At 43.7% G+C, this 20257-nt stretch overlaps 1 protein-coding gene across 2 annotated transcripts in view; it reads right to left on the reverse strand.

Annotated features, from left to right (window-relative positions):
* The window catches only part of CLDN16 (claudin 16), a 56236-nt gene that overhangs the window by 13598 nt on the left and 22381 nt on the right, over nucleotides 1-20257 (reverse strand). For both annotated transcript variants that reach the window (XM_040431078.1, XM_040431077.1), the window contains exon 3: nucleotides 4320-4484. In XM_040431078.1, coding sequence (XP_040287012.1) covers nucleotides 4320-4484 — 165 coding nt within the window. The remainder of the gene's footprint in view (nucleotides 1-4319; nucleotides 4485-20257) is intronic.

Consider the following 20257-nt stretch of genomic DNA (forward strand, 5'->3'; position numbering starts at 1 on the left):
GTGAACAGTGAACACGCCTGTTCCACAATTACACCCCAATCGTGGGGGGATATTCGATATCAAGCACAGTGCAATACCCTAGCAAATAGAGCAGGGTGTGTGTTGAAAGGCAGTGCGGGTTTAGTGCACCCCGCCTGCAGATATACACTTTATATCAGTCAATAATAGCATCTATATATGGGGTACAGTTAGTTTTAATCTTTCAGTTAGCTCACTTGTCATATTTGTTCCCTTGTTTTAATAAAGAAGTAAAAGTTACGTTTTAGTGTCTGGGACAAGAGTGGTTAGTAGCCCTTCCCAAATAGGGTCCTCTGTAGAAACTGTATTTCCAATAATATAACTGTACAAAATCATCTGTTCTAATTTGCTCTGTTATTCCTCATGACAATATATAAATAAGCCACATAACGTGGCTGTGGTTGTGCAGCCAAGTGGGATTATTTTAACTGATTACAGGGTGGATACCTAGGTGGGTGGGGACAACAACTGAGGCATGTGCCCTTGGTGCAGCCAAGACCAAGGGAGGGCAGCCCCAGCAAGGTCGCTGAGTAAAAGAATTGTTTGAAGCAGCCCAGTCCATACACTTATCAGTGACTTGTAAGCCATGCATAATGCTGCTACTGTATGTTCTCCTCCCACCCGACCTCTCCAGCATACTTGTATGTGACTTGTAAGTGAGCTCAGTCAGTTAGCTGCTTTCTTATTTAGAAAATGTTTTCTCTCTATTTTCTCTCTCATTTTGGAAAGTAGCTGATGCCTGACTCAACACACTTATTAATAAAGCAATTGTGACCAGCGTCTTCTCTTTTTGCAAGTTTATTTTGATCAACACATCAGACAAGGCAAAGATTCGGCTTATACTAAGCCTTTCTCAAGCCATAGTATACACCACACATTGTGAGTTTAAATACATATAAAATAAGGGGTTTTAACAATTCTTCCACCAATCATAGGCATTTGCATTATGTGAATTGTAAATTCCTCCATACATAAAACAGCTTGTTACATGTCCCCTCAGGAATATTCATGAATGTGTGAGCTGCAAGATGGCCACTGCCGTATGTCTCCTGAGCATCTCAGTTAATCCACTGCGCATGTCTTTGTATCACGTACATTACGTCTATCCAAACAGACTGCGCATGTCACGTTGCGTGCTTTTCACACAATTTTATCAGCAAGGACAATATACATACAAGAAGACTGGAGGCTGTAATTGCTGCCAATGGTGCTTCAACTATGCAATATTTAAATTTTTTCCCTTTAAATAAATTAGCAAAGATTTCTAACATTCTGTTTTCACTTTGTCATTTTGGGTTACAGATGAGTGCAGAATGATGGTGAAAATGTCAACTTTTTTAAATTTAAGCACAAGGTGGCAACATAAAATGTGAGACAAATGCACTGTAGAGAGGCTGTCCCAGTAGAATTATCACAGAGGGTCAGGCTGGGTGATGAATGTGGTGCAGGGATAGACACTTTCGTCTAACTTTATAAAAATTATTGGTTGGCTTAGTTTCCGACAGAATGATATGCCAGAATTGTGGAGCAAGTTTGGTGCTGAATGTGAACATATTAGACCACGTCCTTTCTCCCATTAAGCCACACAACCTTGTCAGACTAGACTCAGATAATTTCTCTAAACCTAGATCTGCCAAATTATGCCACATTTTGACACAATTTTCACTAAAATATAAGTGTACTCACATGAGTAAATGTGGGCCATTGTGTGATGAGTTGTTGCGGGACCTAATGAGTGTGTACAGTGTTGGATGGAAGCATGTAGGGCCCACCAGTAAAATTATTTCTAAGGGCCTACAGTAGAGGAACATGATCACCTGATCCCCATTCACAGATCCCTAAAACTACCCCAACACACATTTATTTTCAGTAGTAGCCTACTACCTAGCCTGTACCTCAGACTGTTCTGTCTTGTCATCTCAGCCACATGATGCATCTATTCTATGATAAAAAAAAAAAAAAGGGTAGTTTTATAAAAATAAAATCTAGCATGTTTTTTATATGCTCACATACAGTCAGGTCATAAATATTGGGACATCAACACAATTCTAACATTCTTGGCTCTATACACCACCACAATGGATTTGAAATGAAAACTAACAAGATGTGCTTTAACTGCAGACTGTCAGCTTTAATTTGAGGGTATTTACATCCAAATCAGGTGAACGGTGTAAGAATTACAACAGTTTGCATATGTGCCTCCCACGTGTTAAGGAACCAAAAGTAATGGGACATAATAATCATCATAAATCAAACTTTCACTTTTTAATACTTAGTTGCAAATCTTTTGCAGTCAATTACAGCCTGAAGTCTGGAACGCATAGACATCACCAGATGCTGGGTTTCATACCTGGTGATGCTCTGCCAGGCCTCTACTGCAACTGTCTTCAGTTCCTGCTTGTCCTTGGGGCATTTTCCCTTCAGTTTTTTCTTCAGCAAGTGAAATGCATGCTCAATCGGATTCAGGTCAGGTGATTGACTTGGCCATTGCATAACATTCCACTTCTTTCCCTTAAAAAACTCTTTGGTTGCTTTTGCAGTATGCTTTGGGTCATTGTCCATCTGCACTGTGAAGCGCCGTCCAATAAGTTCTGAAGCATTTGGGTGAATATGAGCAGATAATATTGCCCGAAACACTTTAGAATTCATCCTGCTGCTTTTGTCAGCAGTCACATCATAAATAAAGTTCCATTGGTAGCCATACATGCCCACGCCATGACACTACCACCACCATGCTTCAATAATGAGGTGGTATGCTTAGGATCATGAGCAGTTCCTTTCCTTCTCCATACTCTTCTCTTCCTATCACTCTAGTACAAGTTGATCTTGGTCTCATCTGTCCATAGGATGTTGTTCCAGAACTATGAAGGCTTTTTTAGATGTCGTTTGGCAAACTCTGATCTGGCCTTCCTGTTTTTGAGGCTCACCAATGGTTTACATCTTGTGGTGAACCCTTTGTATTCACTCTGGTGAAGTCTTCTCTTCATTGTGGACTTGACACGCATACACCTACCTCCTGGAGAGTGTTCTTGATCTGGCCAACTGTTGTGAAGGGTGTTTTCTTCACCAGGTAAAGAATTCTTCGGTCATCCACCACAGTTGTTTTCCGTGGTCCTCCGGGTCTTTTGGTGTTGCTGAGCTCACCGGTGCGTTCCTTCTTTTTAAGAATGTTCGAAACAGTTGTTTTGGCCACACCTAATGTTTTTGCTATCTCTCTGATGGGTTTGTTGTGTTTTCTAAGCCTAATGATGGCTTGCTTCACTGATAGTGACAGCTCTTTGGATCTCATCTTGAGAGTTGACAGCAACAGATTCCAAATGCAAATTGCACACTTGAAATGAACTCTGGACCTTTTATCTGCTCTTTGTAATTGGGATAATGAGAGAATAACACACACCTGGCCATGGAACAGCTGAGAATCCAATTGTCCCATTACTTTTGGTTCCTTAACAAGTGGGAGGCACATATGCAAACTGTTGTAATTCCTACACCGTTCACCTGATTTGGATGTAAATACCCTCAAATTAAAGCTGACAGTCTGCAGTTAAAGCACATCTTGTTCGTTTCATTTCAAATCCATTGTGGTGGTGTATAGAGCCAAAAATGTTAGAATTGTTTCGATGTCCCAATATTTATGGACCTGACTGTATGTTGGTTAAAATGCTGTACACTGAATATAAGTGTGCTGTGCCACTTGTGCAAGAGGTGGGGGGACTATGGGCACACCTGGCTCAGGAACCCACCTCAGGATTTACATACTGTGAATAATGATATCACTGACTGATATTTTTTACCTCTTGGGAACCCTCTACACATTTTTTTTCAGATATTTAAAGTACATATTAGCAATCTCTTTTAATGTTGTTGTTTTTTTTTTTTTTTTTTTTAAACATTGAAAAACGTTTTGCGTTCTTTAAAGCATTTTCAAAGTTCTATAGAGAAGTTTATGGGAAAATGCCAGAAAAAAATGACATACCTAGAGCATGCTGAGGTTTGAAAAGCAGACCTAAAAAATGGAAATGTGCCCAAATGCTGTGTATGTAGGCTTTCCAATATTTTGCTACAGGCTTTAAAGTAACATCTGGCTGCAGTGTCTTTCAACTAAAAAGGCGCAGTGAAGAGTGCCAATAAAAATGCCACAGGTAAAAAATTCTGAAACAGCATAAAGCCAAACTATGAGCCACATCAAGACATCTGTAATTCTTTGCCCTAGTACTTCTGGAGGAGAAATAGCGCATCCATGCATCTGACACACTGATATTATGATTTCTATTAGCATGCCCTAATTATCTCAGCCTTACCTCCAATAATGAGGGTAATTCCAGCCACATAACAGATTTTTAACTTGATGTGTGATTCATCGGTAAGGAATTTGACACAGTCGAGTCCCAGGAGAAGGAAAATGAAGCCAAACCCTGCCAGAATATCTGCTGTTATCATAAGACCTCGTGTCGCGACCAATTTCACTGGAAAAAAATAAAAAAATAAAAATGTAAAGTTTATGGGAAATTTTGTAGCACAAGTAGTCATGTTCTAGTGTGTGTTTTAGGATTACAAATAATAAGATTACACAGTTTAATGCACTGATCATGTCTGACATTATCATTAATGTTCCTTAAGAGAAGTGCAACAGCGGCAATCTATGCTTTCCTAGTGATGTACCGCTCTTTGTAAAACTACAGTAAATTTGAAATGTGCTCACAGAATGATGCTTAGAGGAATAGGCTGGATCCAGGCCAGGGGTGCGGAATGTCAGGAAGGGATAACGGTTTATAGCTTGTAGTTTGGGAGATTCAGTACCTCTGTGGAATTATACAAAGGGTTCCAAGGCTAACATAAAGCTTTTAAGACAGCATTGGCCATGATAATAATAAAAAAAAAAAAAGGTCAAGGGATCAGCAAATGAAACATTCAGACACTTCATTGGAATGAAAACAGTAGTTTCTGGTTGTAAATATGAGCTTGAACTCGCTGCTAATCTTGTAAATAACTGATGAACAAGTTAAAATGTTGCAAATATAAAGGGACAGGCAACTTCCAGTAATATTCCATGCACAGATGAAAGATACATTTTTGGTTTGTATAGGGTTGTCCCATTTTACTGTTTGCACAGAGGGATGGAACTAAGCATTGGCCCCAGATGACCAGGCTTACCGAAACAGACATGTGGGCTGACACTCCACTGTTTCTGTAAGTCCCATAGTAGTGAACTGGAGCTATGCAGAAAGCATACCAAAATAAGCTACACTGCTTCCATGACTGCCTGACGTGGGACCAGAATAAATGTCAGAGATGGGCCAACCTCTTTAAATTTACTGTTTAAATTTCAAGAATATAAAGTCAAATGAGCGATTTCGTTAGGGTGCTTACATGAAATGAATGTGCTTTTTTTTATTGGCTTTTTGAAGGGATTGTCATTTTTTTGCATCCTTTGTCTTTTTTTTATAGAAAAATCTATGGGGAAATGATTGGGGGGAAAAAACGTACACCCAGATCATGCTTAGGCTCGAAAATAAACCCCAAGAAACTTTAAAAAAGCTGTCCTAAAACACAAAAAAACACAAGGTTTTTAGAGCATTTAATAATTTCCTATTGGCCAACATTGTAACATCTGGCATTTTTTGCTCAAGAAAAGAAAAGTTTTGCTCTGTATTTTCCCTTCATCTGCTCTGCCTTGACTTGGAACAATTTTTCACTTAGTTGTGCCATATATTAAAGCTAATTATTGGAGTTCCCAGTATTAGAATGTCCTGTAATCTGCTTTTTTATCAAGGGACACTTTAAAAACAAATTTTTTGGATTTGATTTGGGTGAATTTCTCAAAATGGATATCAGGCAATTTTTCAGATCAGAAGACAGGAAAGATGAAGTAGGGTGATCACTTTTTTTTCTAAATATAGAATAATGCAGTGCAGATTGTTTTAAATAGTCTGTTTACCATCAGCAGCCATGTGCAAAGCCATATTCATTCTGTCACTTTAAGATTCCTAAAGCTGGCTTGGAATTAAAGAGCTTGGAATAAGTTGCCTACAGTCCTACATGACCCCAGAATTTCATTCACAGTTTCTCAGGGCAATTCAAGCACTTTTGATTTGGATCAAATTTATTCAGACCCAAATTGAATCGCCAGACCAATTCGTATGAATCGAATCTGAATCGAATTTCAAGAAATTTGCTCATTACTAAACCCTATTACTTGGGCAGTATTACTGTTTTTATACGTTTGAGGGGACAAGCATGTTTGGATTAGTGACCTCCACAGACCTTGATGTAGCTCCACTATGTAAAGGTATGAATCATTGTTACAACCAGAGGATGTGGATCCTCTGGGTCAGCGGATAGAGGACTGGACTTTAGCCCTGTATTGCTGACTGCTGACTCTCAGAGTCAGGATACTGGTGTTTGCACCAGTCACCCAGGATGCTGCTAACCGCAGCAGTGTGAATAAAGTCTAGCACTTGCAGGTAAGCGGAACAGAAGAACTTTACTAGTAAACGGAAAATAACAGTCACTTGCAGTAGAGGCAAAGACAGTTCAGAGTAATGCAGTGTGCAGATTAAAGCGGTCTCGTTGTCAGGCGGTGCAGGGTCAGGAATCCTGGCAGACTTACAGGAGGCGATGGGCAGATGCGTAGTGAGACGGTGCAGAGGTCGGTATACCAGGTGATCCAATAAACAGATGGCAGGCAGATTCGTAGTCAAACAGAGCAGAGGTCAATAGTCCAGGCAATCCAGCAAGCAGACAGTAAGCAGAGTCAGGGTCAAACAAGGCAGAGGTCAGAGTCCAGGAAAGCCAATAAACAGACAGTCCAGAACACAGTAGGAAACTTCAGTGGGAAACAAGAGGTACAACAACCACGCTTGGGTACTTCCTCCTAAGTGAAGCTGCCTTAAATACTCAAAGTCCCGCCTCCGAGGGGGGACGATAATCAGGACCTAGCTGCCTACTCCCATAAGACAGGGAGAGGGGCGCGCGCGTGTGCTATAGCGCATCAGATGACACCTGGCAGTGAGGACGGATGTGGCGATATGCTGGCAGACTCCTGCGTCTCCTGCCAGATAAACCAGCCATGGGACCCATGGAGCTGAGATGTGCAGATAGGGATCTGTCACCCTGCGGTGGGGACACGGACCCAATACTGACAATCATGCCCACTCCACCAAGTGCTCAATACATTATTGTGATGGTACTACTGTTTGTATTCTTCCATGGTATATAATTTTATCTTACATGTTTTATATTCCTTCCTGTCACTCCAAAAATCACAGTTGAAGAGATTTATCAAAACCAGTACAAAAGAAAAGTGGGGTATTTCTCTTTGGCAATAAATCAGTTTTCATCTTTCACAATTTTCATTTAATTCACTTTTATTTAATACTGCTTTAAAATGGTCATCTAAGGCCTTTCACCAACAGCGAATGTCTTATAACGTCATTAAGAGGAAAAAAATGTACAACTCCCTCCCTGTACACCAAGATTGTGCTTTGTGCTGCCTTTTGTGCACCCCAACCTCAGGATTATGCTGTGCTGTATATCCCCCCAGAATTGTGCAGTCCTCCCCTCCAGACCCCTACCTCACAGTAGGAATATACTGTTCTGCCTACCAGATCCCCCCACACACACAGATAGATAGATAGATAGATAGATAGATAGATAGATAGATAGACAGGTGTAGCTAAAGGCTCATGGGCCCTGGTGCAAGGGTTCAGCTTATGCCCCCCTTCCCGCAGTGCTTTGTAGCCAGGGGCAGGGAAGCACATTGCCCTCATGCTGCCCGAGGATAAATTGGAAACAGCAACCCGCTTTTTGATCCTCAAAACCTTGGCCAGGTGTTCAGCCAAATAAAGCTTTCACCAAGGAAGCTGTGCCAGCAAAATTCTTTTTACTGGCCACCTAATGTAATCATCATTTGTACCAGGGTTTTCATCAAAAAACAAATCAGATGGGTTTCCTTGTTCCCAGCTAGGGTGCTGTCAGGGGGACAGGAGAATTCTGCACACAGGGTCAACCCAGGAAGCAGCCAGCATCAGTCGTCACAAATCCTCTCCCCTGGGGAGTGGGGGCTCTGGAGATTATGAAAGATATTCACCCCCACTCCCCAGAGAAAATACCGTCAACCTTCTGATTGGGAGCGGCAGCCTGGTGTGGATCACACCAAATCACTGACACTCACCCACACGCTCAGCAGACAGGAAGATGGGGTAGTCGGGCACCTGACCTGGGCAGTGGGCAGGCGAGGGGCACAGCTCACTGACAACGGAGACCTGTGCTGTCTGGACCAGGCAGACACCACAAGATTCAAAGTGCAGCTCCTTTTTCTTTCTCCATGGTGGTGTCAGCAGGGCCAGCATTAGGGGGGACAAACTGGGCATCGACTAAGGGGCCCCCTCCTTCAGTGCTGCTGTTCAGCTGGACATCCCTGGAAGCGAGCGGGCGGACAGCTGAACAGTTGCACTTTAAACTGCAGTGTCTGGCCACCTAAATAACCATGCAGGAGCGAGGGAGCTGGAACTCAGGTTCTCCTCCTGTCTTTTAAGCCGGCCGCTGCGCTGCAATATTGTGATGAGGTACAGGGCGCATGCTACTTGCAAAGTGTAGGGGGCGCTGTCTTCTTACCAGCTCTCTTGAGCTTCATTTTTTCTATACTGCTCTCTGTCACTGATGCTGCAATGCTGATGTTGGGCCTTAAAGGGAACCTGTCACCTCAAAAATGCATCTACACCCGCCAGCAGTACCTCATAGTAGCCTGCAGCCTGTTAATAATCATATATTTCATCCTGTTGTCCGATGCTGCATAAGTTAAAAAAACGCAGTTTAATTCTCCATCAGCGCTATAGTGCCAGCCAGCTTGAAGTCAAGGGGGCAACGGCCTCCTTGCTTCAAGTCAAGGTAACCACGCCCCCTAACCGTCCCCTCTTGCCTGAAAGTGACAGCCTGCAGTGCGGCTGCGATTCCCCAAGTCCCGCGCATGCGCGGTGCGCTCTGTAGTAATGCGCTATCCCATCTCCTGCTGCCGCTGTTAGCCGGGTTTCAGCGGCACAATGCGCATGCGCGAGACTTGGGGAATCGCGGCCGCACTGCAGGCTGTCACTCTCAGGCAAGAGGGGATGGTTAGGCGTGGTTACCTTGACTTGAAGCAAGGAGGCCGCTGCTCCCTTGACTTCAAGCTGGCCAGCACTATAGCATGCCAAGCCCACTCCATGCATGTTAGTACCTGCATCCTTTGGAAGTAATGGAGGCCATTATGGCAACAAAAATGGTAAAAGGCAGAGTGGACCCAGCATGTATGTGGAACCAACACTTCCTGAACTTTATGGCGGCCATTATGGCGCATAACAGGTATTATTTAGTGTTAGGTTCCCGTCTTACAGAGATCGCCTTGACGTTCAGCAGACGGGCTCAAATGGTTTTCTACAAAATGCATTTGCCAAACATCTCACTTTATAAATAAGCGTAGCATTAGCACTATAATATATTTTTTGTGACTATGGCATTATTGTACTTGGTGTATCTGGTTTGCAGGGTGCTGTTGCATTGTCCTTTTTTCTCAATGTTTTCAGCCATGGCAGCGTGCACCTGCGCATTGGGATGTGTTGACTAACCCCCTTTTCTTTTCAGATAAGCAATAGATCCCTCATAACAGTGTGAAATATTTTTCTGTTATTCTATTACATTTTTTAGCACACCTTTTGGTTCAAAATATTTTTTTCTTATTTTCCACCTCTAAAACCTAGATGCGTCTTATCATCAGGTGCGTCTTAGAAAGCAAAAAATACAGTATCTATCTCTCTCATATCTATCTATACATTGTATACTGTATATCTATATACTACATCTTTTGTTCCCCAGTAAGCAGTACTTTCAGGCCCATTTAACCCATGGTGCTGAGTAGGCACCATAGCTGCTGGGTTTCTGTTGTTTCACATTGGGACATTTAACCACTTGGATGCCATGGTTGCAGTTGACCACATCATCTGAGGGGTTAACCATGGGAGCACTTCACCCCTATAGACTGCAATGGTAATTCATTGCAGTATAGTGGAGAAGCGATCAAATGATCACATGTTCAAGTCCTTTAAGGAAACTTAATATATGTATAAAAGTTTAATAAAACATATAAAAATTCAAATCACTCCATATCTACATATTAAAAACAAGCAAAAAATAAACGTCATAGGCATAAAGTCCCAAAAATACCCGTAAGGTTAAAATTTGAATGTATTTAACCCATATGGTGAATAAAAATAAGGGGGGAAAAATCACCTCCTCTAGAAAATTTTATAAAAACAGATGAAAAAGTCATATACACCCCAAAATGGTATAAATAAAAACTACAGACCGTTCTTGAAATAATGAACCCCCTCACAGCTTTGTAGACATAACTATAAAAAAAAGTTCTGGGACTGTGTGTTAGTTGGTGGAGGAGCAGTCCCTGCTAACTGACTACTGTTCCTACAATCAGCTTTACACTTACTTGCTTGTTTTATTCCTTCTTTCTGTGCACCAGGCAGTGATTGCCCTGAATTTCAAGAAGTCCATCAGGTAATAGTTGACTGCTCCCCCCCAACCATAATGAAAAAACCCCAACCAATTCACAGGTGGTGAAAATTTGTCTCTCTGGTGCAGCACCCTAGCCACATGACCTTGGGTGCCTAATTGAAAATACAGCCCTGAACAGAGGTAGAGTTGTAACTTGAAACTCCTGGTCCCCAACATAAAATCAATTACAAAGTCCCTATCTGCCTTGTGCCATTAATAATGTCCCCTTCTTAGGCACCAGGGCTCGGGTATGAAGGGGGGCAGCCAATGGCAGGCGGTGACGGGGACAAGCCTCTCTAGCATCGCGGGTGACGCTAGGAAGGCTCCTCTCGTCACCGCCTGCCATTGGCTGTTCTCCCCCCCGACACCAGATGTTTTCATCTGCGCACAGGGAGAAGCAGTGGCGGCCGTGCTGGGACCAGGAGCGGCGCAGGGAGCCAGGTAAGTAGAATCAGTGTGAGGGGCACGGGCATATGGAGGGGCATTCCCAGGCTCAGATAACCCCTTTAATACCATGTATGACAGAAAACTGGTGCACATGGCACCAGAAATCTACTCCAGCTCCTGGCTGTTGTTGATTTCAGTTTTGACACACTGACAGCAGAAGATGCAACATATTTATCCCGAGGCGTGTGGATCTTCCTCCAGCACTGACATGTGAAATGCCTTTAGGAAATTACCCCCCAATGTCTCTAAGATGAAAGCCTTTGTATTGATTTTCATATCTACAGGTAAAAGAATGTGAAAATAAATTCAAATTAATCTTTCTGTATAATTCATAGTAATAAGCTATGATTGACAGGTTTATACTTTTATTTTCAATCACACATCAACAGTAAAAATTACACTTCACATTAACACTTAACCATATTAGCATAAGAATAATTATACTTGTTGCACCTTTTGCAATATCTGTAATTATAATACATTTAATACATCTCCCAAAGCTTAGGGGCGAGTTATAGAATTAGAGGGAGACGAAACAAAACAACATTTTTAACCTGATATATCTTAAGTAGTAATTGTATTCTGCACAGTATAGCAATTGTGGAACATCTTATATCTCTGCATTGTGCCATTCCTCTGTTGTTGCTCCTCTAAATGTAGCAATACATTGACAATTAGATGTTGGAACTGCCTTCCGGATCCGGCAATCTGCATGCAAACGGATACCATTTGTAGACGATCCGGATGCGGATCTGTCTACAAATGTATTGCAATACCGGATCCGTCTCTCCGGTTGTCATATGGAAAAATGGATCCAGTATTTATCTTTTTCACATTTTTAAAGGTCTGCGTATGCGCAAAGCCAGATCCGTTTTTCCGGAACACTTAGGGCTGGATCCGGCATTAATGCATTTTTAATGTAAAATAATGCCGGATCCGGCATTCCGGCAAGTGTTCCGGAATTTTAGACGGAGAAAATACTGCAGCATGCTGTGGGCATTTAGAAGCCATCACAGCCATGCCTAGTAATGGCATGGCTGTGATTGGCCGTTGCATCATGTGACCCAGCCTCTATATAAGCTGGATCACGTGAAGCACCACCCATCAGCTCTGAGTAGTGCAGGGACAGGAAGCAGGTAGTTGAAGTGAGGGAGAGTGTTAGGAATTTCATCTGGCTATTTATTCTGTGGGTGACCTATAGGGATTTTTTTCATGGGCCATCCACCTAGCCCTGCCCCAGAAGTGGAAGAGATTGAGTGCACTGATGCCCAACCACTTATGTTTAAGGATGTGGACATGGGAGAACCACTGCAGCATGATGATGAAACACAAATGCCAACTGCTGTGGCTTTCTGCAGTGTGCAGACCGGCAAGGAGGCAGGGGTGAACAGTGGGTGGAAGATGATGTGGATGATGAGGTCCTATACCCCACATGGAATCAAGGTCATGCAGGTGACGTGTGCAGTTCGGAGGAAGAGGTGGTCACACAGCGCCAGCCGTATAGCAAAAGAGGGAGCAGGGTGCAAAAGCAAAGTGGCTGTCCCCTAGCCAGTACGCATGCTACTGCCCACCCAGGGACTGAGCACACCAAAGCCAGCTCCAAGAATTTCCCTGGCATGACATTTCTTCAGACAATGTGCTGACGATAAGACGTGAGTGGTTTGCATACTGTGCAATCAGAGTCTGAAGAGAGGCATAAATGTTCTAAACCTGAGCACAACCTGCATGACCAGGCATCTAAATGCAAAGCACGAGCTACAGTGGAGTAGACACCTGAAAAACCACAAAAGATCTCAGACTCCTCCTGCTTCCTCTTCTGCTATGGTCTCAGCCTCTTCCTTCCCCTCTGGAGTGACAGTGGCACCTGCCACTCCACAAACAGAGGATGTGGAAGCAACACCACCACCTTCACCACTGTCACCGTCGCCAAGCATTTCCAAACTGTCTCAAGCCTTCAGCTGTCCATCCCCAAACACTGGAGAGAAATCGGAAGTACCCCCCTATCCACCCACAATCCCTGGCCCTGAATGCCAGCATTTCAAAATTCCTGGCCTTTGATATGCTGTCATTCCGTCTGGCAGTGGCTGTCTCACAGTACGGTGGTTCTCAACTTTTCCAGGCGAGCCATCCCTGCCCTGCACAACCAAGTGGCGGACAAAACCAGGTGTGCACTGCGCAACGCCATCTGTGGCAAGGTCCACATAACCACCGATAGGTGGACCAGTAAGCACGGGCAGGGACGTTATATCTCCTCAACTGCAAACTGGTTAAATGCAGTGGGGGCTGCACATGAGGCGAATAGCAGTTTGACGCATGTCCTACCGCTACCCAGGATTGCAGGATGTTACTCGTTGCCTCCACCTCATACTCTGCTTCCTCCTCTACCGCCTCCTCATCCGATCAGTGTAACACCTGCACCACCAATTTCAGCACAGCCAGGTGTAAACGACAGCAGGCTGTTTTGAAACTCATCTGTTTATTATGTTATTGGTGCCCTGCATCCTCCTACTTATCCGCATTTACCTCTATGCAACTGTTTATCAATATTAGAGGTATTTTGGATTGATCACTAAATCACATTTATTTAGGCAGATTTTTATATGTGTATATATATACATCACTTTATTGAGGGAATATCTATTTTATTATCGCATTTAATAAAAGTTATATTTTAACTGTAATTTACTTCTGTGACCATTCTACCTATATGCCCTATTTAGTGGAATAGTAAAATCATCTGTTTGGGGGACAAACCCTACACTGCGCAGCAGCTGTGGACAGGCATGGAACAACAGACCGATGAGTGGTTGGTGCCGCTGAGCCTCAAGCTTGGCCTGGTGATGTGTGATAACGGGCGAAATCTCGTAGAAACTCTGGGCTTAGCCGGTTTGACGCACACCCCTTGCATGGCGCATTTGCTGAATTTGGTGGTGCAGAGGTTCCTGAAAAATGCAACATAACTTCGGCCTTCCCGCTCACCGCCTCATATGTGACAAGCCCACAAGGTGGAACTCCACCTTGCATATGCTGGAGAGACTGTGCGAGCAGCAACAGGCGATAGTGGCATTTCAGCTACAGCACGCATGGGTGAGTCGCTCTGCAGAACAGCAGCACTTCACTACCAACAAGTGGCCCTCCATGCGGTACGCGTGTGCCATACTGCGCTGTTTCGAGTACTCCACCAACGTGGCCAGTGCCGATGACACCGTCCTCAGCATTACTATCCCACTTTTATGGATGGATGTGGCACAGAAGGAAGAGGAGGAAGAAGAGGGATCATTTTCATGATTATCAGGCCAGTCATTCACAAGTGGCTCGGAGGGTGGGTTCCTGCACCAACAGAGGCCAGGTACATAACTGTCCAGCCAGGGAACAGTTCTGGAGGATGAGGAGGAGGAGAATGATGAGGAGTAAGAACCGTGTTCATGCAGCGTCCCACTAGTGAACATGGGCACTGCCAAGTTGTTGTATTGTATACTGCATATATTTGCTTCTTAATCATTGTTAACAGGCTGTTGGGTGCAGTACACACATTTCATCACTAGATGGGGATAACATTCACTATATATATACCCCCAGCTCAGGCCTAGACGAGAGAGGAGAGTTGAGGTCTAGGTTAGTCATGGGAGAGTTATGATTTAGCCTCAGGAGGGGTAAGAGCTGAGACTCTGTGTCAGTCAGCTCCTTAATCAATTGGAGGAGAAGTAGGAGTATACAAGCAAAGAGTAACAGCCATCTTAACAGGCTTTGAGGACCTTTGTGACCAGGTGAAGGATTTATTAGCCTCCGGCAACCTCACCAATTTCTACTGGAAGGAAAGGAACGGGAAGATAGGACCACCTATCAGTAAGGACAATTTCATAACTTGAATCCATTACATCCCTATCTACAAGAAGCCTGTTACCTTGGATTACAATGTATTACCTCTGCATACAAGAGAGAGACTGTGTTATCTGTGAATGTCATTGCTACTGAGAACCAGCAAAACAGTAAAAGTTGTGAGTTCGATTCAACTGCTGTCTTGCTCCTTAATTCAACTATTACTCTCATCATTGTTGTACCACAACAGTACTGGCATTACGACTAAAGGGACCTAGCCATAAGCACATAAAGCCAAGTTACCACCAAGGGCACCTAAGCCACCATCTGACCTGTGTCCTTCATATCAGAGTGTGCCTCAGAGAATCAGTGCTGTTCTCCCCTTCACTGCACTGCTGGCCCAGGGAGGCGCCTGCTAAACTGTGAGTAACCAATGAACTGTTTGTACACTTCGGCCCACTGTGAACCTCGCGCGTTCTACCCCTGCGGACTGGCACATTGCATTCACAGTAGCGTGGCACTCAAAGCAGCTCATGGGCATAACTGGAGCGTGGCTGAGGGAATACAGAGGACACAGACAATACACCTCCCACAGAGGACAGCTTATCGTTGCCTCTGGGCAGTCTGGCACACATGAGCAACTACATGCTGCAGTGCCTGCACAACGACTGCTGAGTTGCCCACATTCTAACCAGTGCTGATTAATGGGTGGCCACCCTGCTGGATTCCTGCTACAAGGACAACATGCTGTCCTTAATTCTGTCAATGGAGTGTGATCGGAAGATGCACGAGTACTAGCGCATGCTGGTAGACTCGCTGCTGATGGCATTCCCACCTGACAGCGGGGGCTCAGTGGAAGCACAAGACGAACGCAGAGGAGGAGGAGGAGTAAGAAGTCGCCAACGCAGCTGGGGCACTGCCAGCACCTCAGAAGCGAGGGTTAGCATGTGGGGCACAGGGTACTATCACAGGGCCCTTTCAAGGTGTTATAACGCATGTCCCAGGTTAGGAATGCCAGAGTAGTGTAATAGCCTATAATGTCTCTATAGGTGGTGATAATTGTGTCAACGGTGTCTCCTACCTGGGTACGGCTGGACTCCTGGCTCACTTGCAATAAATTTGAGTGTAGTGATAGTAGGAGTAATACAGGAATTTTGCAGCAGAAATGATGTCCAGACCTTTAGATGAAGTTTAAACTTTTCTTTACTGATGATAACTTGAATCCGAACAAAATACAGCTTTGGTTTTTGGTCCCAGCAGGTTTTGACAATGGTTGGCAGGAATAAATCTTCTGCACTATAAATCTGGAGCTTGCAGGATAAGACGTCTGCTTAGTAGCTCTGAAACTGTGGCAGGAATTTATCTTCTGCACTTCTCTATATCTTCTGCTTTGTGGGGACAGACCAGCTGAGGAGGAATATGGCTTCTCCTAGGTCTCTGGACTTTACTCACAGACAGTTTCTCAGGGAATGCTTTCGTCCTGGAACTCTGGAGGTTGTCTGCTTTCTTGTCATCCAGCTGAGGCTGCAGGGCTCAGTCTGGGAATATGATCAATGTCTCAGCCGAGACAAGATCCTGGCTTTCTTCCCTATACAGGGGGACTCCTGAACTCTATCACACAGCCTTCCCCAACAGGGGTGGCTGGCACACTGCCTCTTACTTCCTTCTCTACCCAAGGTGCAGGATGTGGGAACCGTCCACACCGCCGCGGAGGGGGAGCTAAGCTGGAATGATCCATTCCAGCCTAGATATGCTAAACTGAAACTAATACCTTGCCAATGTTGCTGCCACCTGCTGGTCAACCTGAAAAATTACAACAATAATTGTATTTAATACAGTGTTTAGATGCACAGTTGTAAAACATGAGCAAAATCATATCACATGACAATATAAAAGCTCTTAGAAGATAGTAGCAGGGTAGAGGAGTGTAGTAACACAACTCTGGGGTGTTACATCTGCCCCATTCAACTTCTGGGTCTCCAAATTGGGCACATGGCCTGAGCTTGCCCTTTACGCCTTGGATGTGCTGGCCTGCCCTCCGGCCAGTGTATTGTCCAAACGTGTGTTTAACATGGCAGGGGGGGTGAACACAGACAAGGGCAGCTGCTTGTCCACAGCCAAGTGGACAAGTTCATTTTCAGTAAAATGAACCAGGCATGGATCCCACAGGACTTGTCCGTACCTTATGCTGAGTAGATAAGTATACCGGCCGCACCCAGCCATTGTTATACTCCAGAGCACTTTCTCTTTACGTTCTCTTTTCCATTTCCCAATGTTTTGGGGCTTTCCCAAATGTATTTAAAAAAAATAATAAAATAAAGGGAAAAAAAACAACTTACACTGCCATGTCCACCTCCTTCTCAACCTCCTACTCCACTTTGACCTCCGAATTCAAGATTATTATTATTTTTTTTATATTCTATGTTATTTTAAGTCATTTCTTTATCCACATTTGTTTGCAGGGCAATCATCCTTCTCTTACCCCCATTTTGCTTTCTTTTGCAGCCTTCTGGCCCTTACTACGACTATTCTACAGCTATATTAGTGTACCAAAGTTCGGGTCCCTATTGACTTCAATGGGGTTTAGGTTCGAGTTTGGGTCAAGTCCGGGTCCCGAACCCGAACTTTGACCCGAAGTTTGGCCGAACCCGGCAAAACCAAACATCCACAGGTCCGCTCTTCCCTAGTTATAAGTAAAGATGATCCAGAATTGCCATTTCATGGTGAATGCAAGTATTTGGTAAAGCGTACATGTCAGGAAGGTGATGGGTCCTCTTTAAAGGTACGGTCACATGTAGCGAAATCGTTGCAGATTCACTGTACAATATGCCATATTTACAGGAGCAGAGAAGTGGATGAGCTTTTAAACCATGTCATCCACATGCTGTGGATAGTGCCTGCACTGGAATCTGCATTTAAATTGAATGTGTAAATCCCGCAAATGTTGTCCTTTGCAATGCAGAGGGTCAAATCTGAGACAAATCCATAACATTTTTCACACCATGTCCATAGCAAAATCAGCACTATTTGGTGCAGATTTTGTTGCTGCAGATTCTGATCCGATATACTGCGGATCTTCTACTATCTGGGGCGAAATTCTAAAATACACTTTGTAGATCATGTCTTTGGTGGTGTTCATAGGGTACAGTTTGACATTAGTTTTTTTTTTGCTGGTTTGGTAAATCAGGGGCCTTACATACCCTTATTGCTGAAAAGTACATTAGATTATATAGTTTGTGATATCAGTTTGAAAGAATGCACCAGGTAAAACTGTTAAACTGTATTATACCTGGTACAGGGCTTCAGGGGGAGGTGCATGACAAGGGGACTCAAAGAGCACTAAATGGAGAAGTTGCATACTGTGTCCTCAGGCCCTATAGTAGATAGCATGCAATGTATTGGTTTTCAGGTGCCGGAGTTGGGATAGACTTGGCGTAGGATGGAATTTGCGCATAAAAAAAATATAATCATATTACAGATACAGATCACTGCACATACATAAAGTTTTAGGCATGTGTAGAAAAGTGCTGCAAAGTAAGAATGCTTTCAAAAATAAAAGTGATAGGTTAAATTTAAATGTAGTGTATTCTGCAGCAGGACAATGACCATGACGCACTAGTTAATGGCTCCCAAAACACTCCCAAAAACGAAACGAAAATTTGCCTTCAAAAAGTAAAGGGGAAATATAAATTAAAATCTAACTTTTACTAGGTATGCAATAAAAAATGGCAAAAACACCACTGATACAGAACATATAGGTAGGGGCCATAATAGTCAGATATGCCCCTATACTGGTAGTTAAGCACTCACATAAGAATAGAGATGTCCAAAATGAAATATATATATATGAACAATCTTACCGGATCCAATGCAGATCAGTCAAATAAGATCCAGTATGATGCAGGTGACCGGATCCAGTGCATGTCAATCAGATAAGATCCGGTTGAGGATACCGTGAAAGTCCTGGTGTCTGTGTAGCAGTGGTAGATGTCACTGGGAGGGATCCTGTCCCTAGTTTGCCCTAACAATGAGGGAGGGAACTAGTTAGGTCCTGCCTATTCATACAGAGCATCCACCCCGAAAGGGGCGACCCCGTCCGGATACCTGCCCCTATATTCTGCCAATTCCCTAAACTATAGTCCCTAGTACCCACTCCTGATGTGGCATGTTTCTGTAAAAAGTGACTCATCAGGGGGGGGGGAGTCAGAGACTATGGCAATAATTAAATAAATAAGCTACATCGATAGTTTGGGATATTACATTAGCCAAAACTAACAATTAATTAGTCAAAATAAAAATTAAAAACAAACTGTCAGGGTAATATGCCGTGTGCCAGTGCACTAGCCCTCCAGTGGGATCGGGCATATCAGTGGCATGTCCCTGAAAGTAGCATGCCCGTTGAAAAAGACGGGGTATCTGCCCCTTAGGTCAAGGGGTGGGCCCAACAGCAGCCTCATGCAGTTGATCGTGGCGTTTAAAAATAGACCGCTGTATGCGCGCCTCCCATGTCGATCTGCCTCCTCCGGTCTCGTCGCAGGAACGTGACATCACATACATGTCTCGAGGTCACGTGGGACGGAACATCAAATAGGCGATAGGGGAAGGTGACACGCAAACTGCAGAGTATCCAGCATACCAACAGCGTCCCGGAAGCCAGAGTGACGCGACTGGTGATGCACGTCCATAGCAACAACCCCAGCATTTGGGGCTTTATAAAAGCAGAGGCATATTTGGCAGGTCATTTTAGTTAGGCTCGATGCCAATAGTCTTATAGTGGCATAGGAGTTGATACTTATATTTCGGTCTGCTGAAATTAATAAAAATAAAGAAAAATGCTGAAAAAATTCACAAATTGTAGTGAAGCAAAATAAAGAAGGTAAAAAAGAAGAAATATATACCACAATTTTATTCACTCATCCTCGTCTTTATATGACGAGTGATGGTATCAAGGACTTAAAGCGGACTTCAAGTAAAAAGTAAACTTTGAAGCTATAATAGGTTCAATAATGAGGACAAGATGAATGGCTCAGTGGGGAGGGATGTATGCAATAAGGAACTCCTTATCTGTTATTAATGCATCAAGAGTCCTGGGGATAATAGCAAAAGGAAAATATGTTGGCAATTTAGACAAAGCAGCTGAAGTTAAGCCGCTCGTTCAGTCCAAGGGGGGGTGAGGTTCGGAGATAGAAAATCCAGCGAGCTTCGCGCTGGAGAAGTTCTCTGTCCCAGCGGCCACCCCTTGTCGGTGGCTTTACCAAGTTAATACCCATAAACAAAACCTTTGCTCTTTGGAAGAGATTCAGTAAAACTTGTATCTTATTCATTAAAATCTTTCCTCTTTCTAAGCTCAGTTGTCCAAATGAGAGTTTTTATCAGTGATTGATAGACTTTACGAGTGTGTATGTATTAGCTGTCGATCACTTATAAGACCACC

This window comes from Bufo bufo, chromosome 4 (assembly GCF_905171765.1).
Source record: "Bufo bufo chromosome 4, aBufBuf1.1, whole genome shotgun sequence".
Lineage (NCBI taxonomy): Eukaryota > Metazoa > Chordata > Amphibia > Anura > Bufonidae > Bufo > Bufo bufo.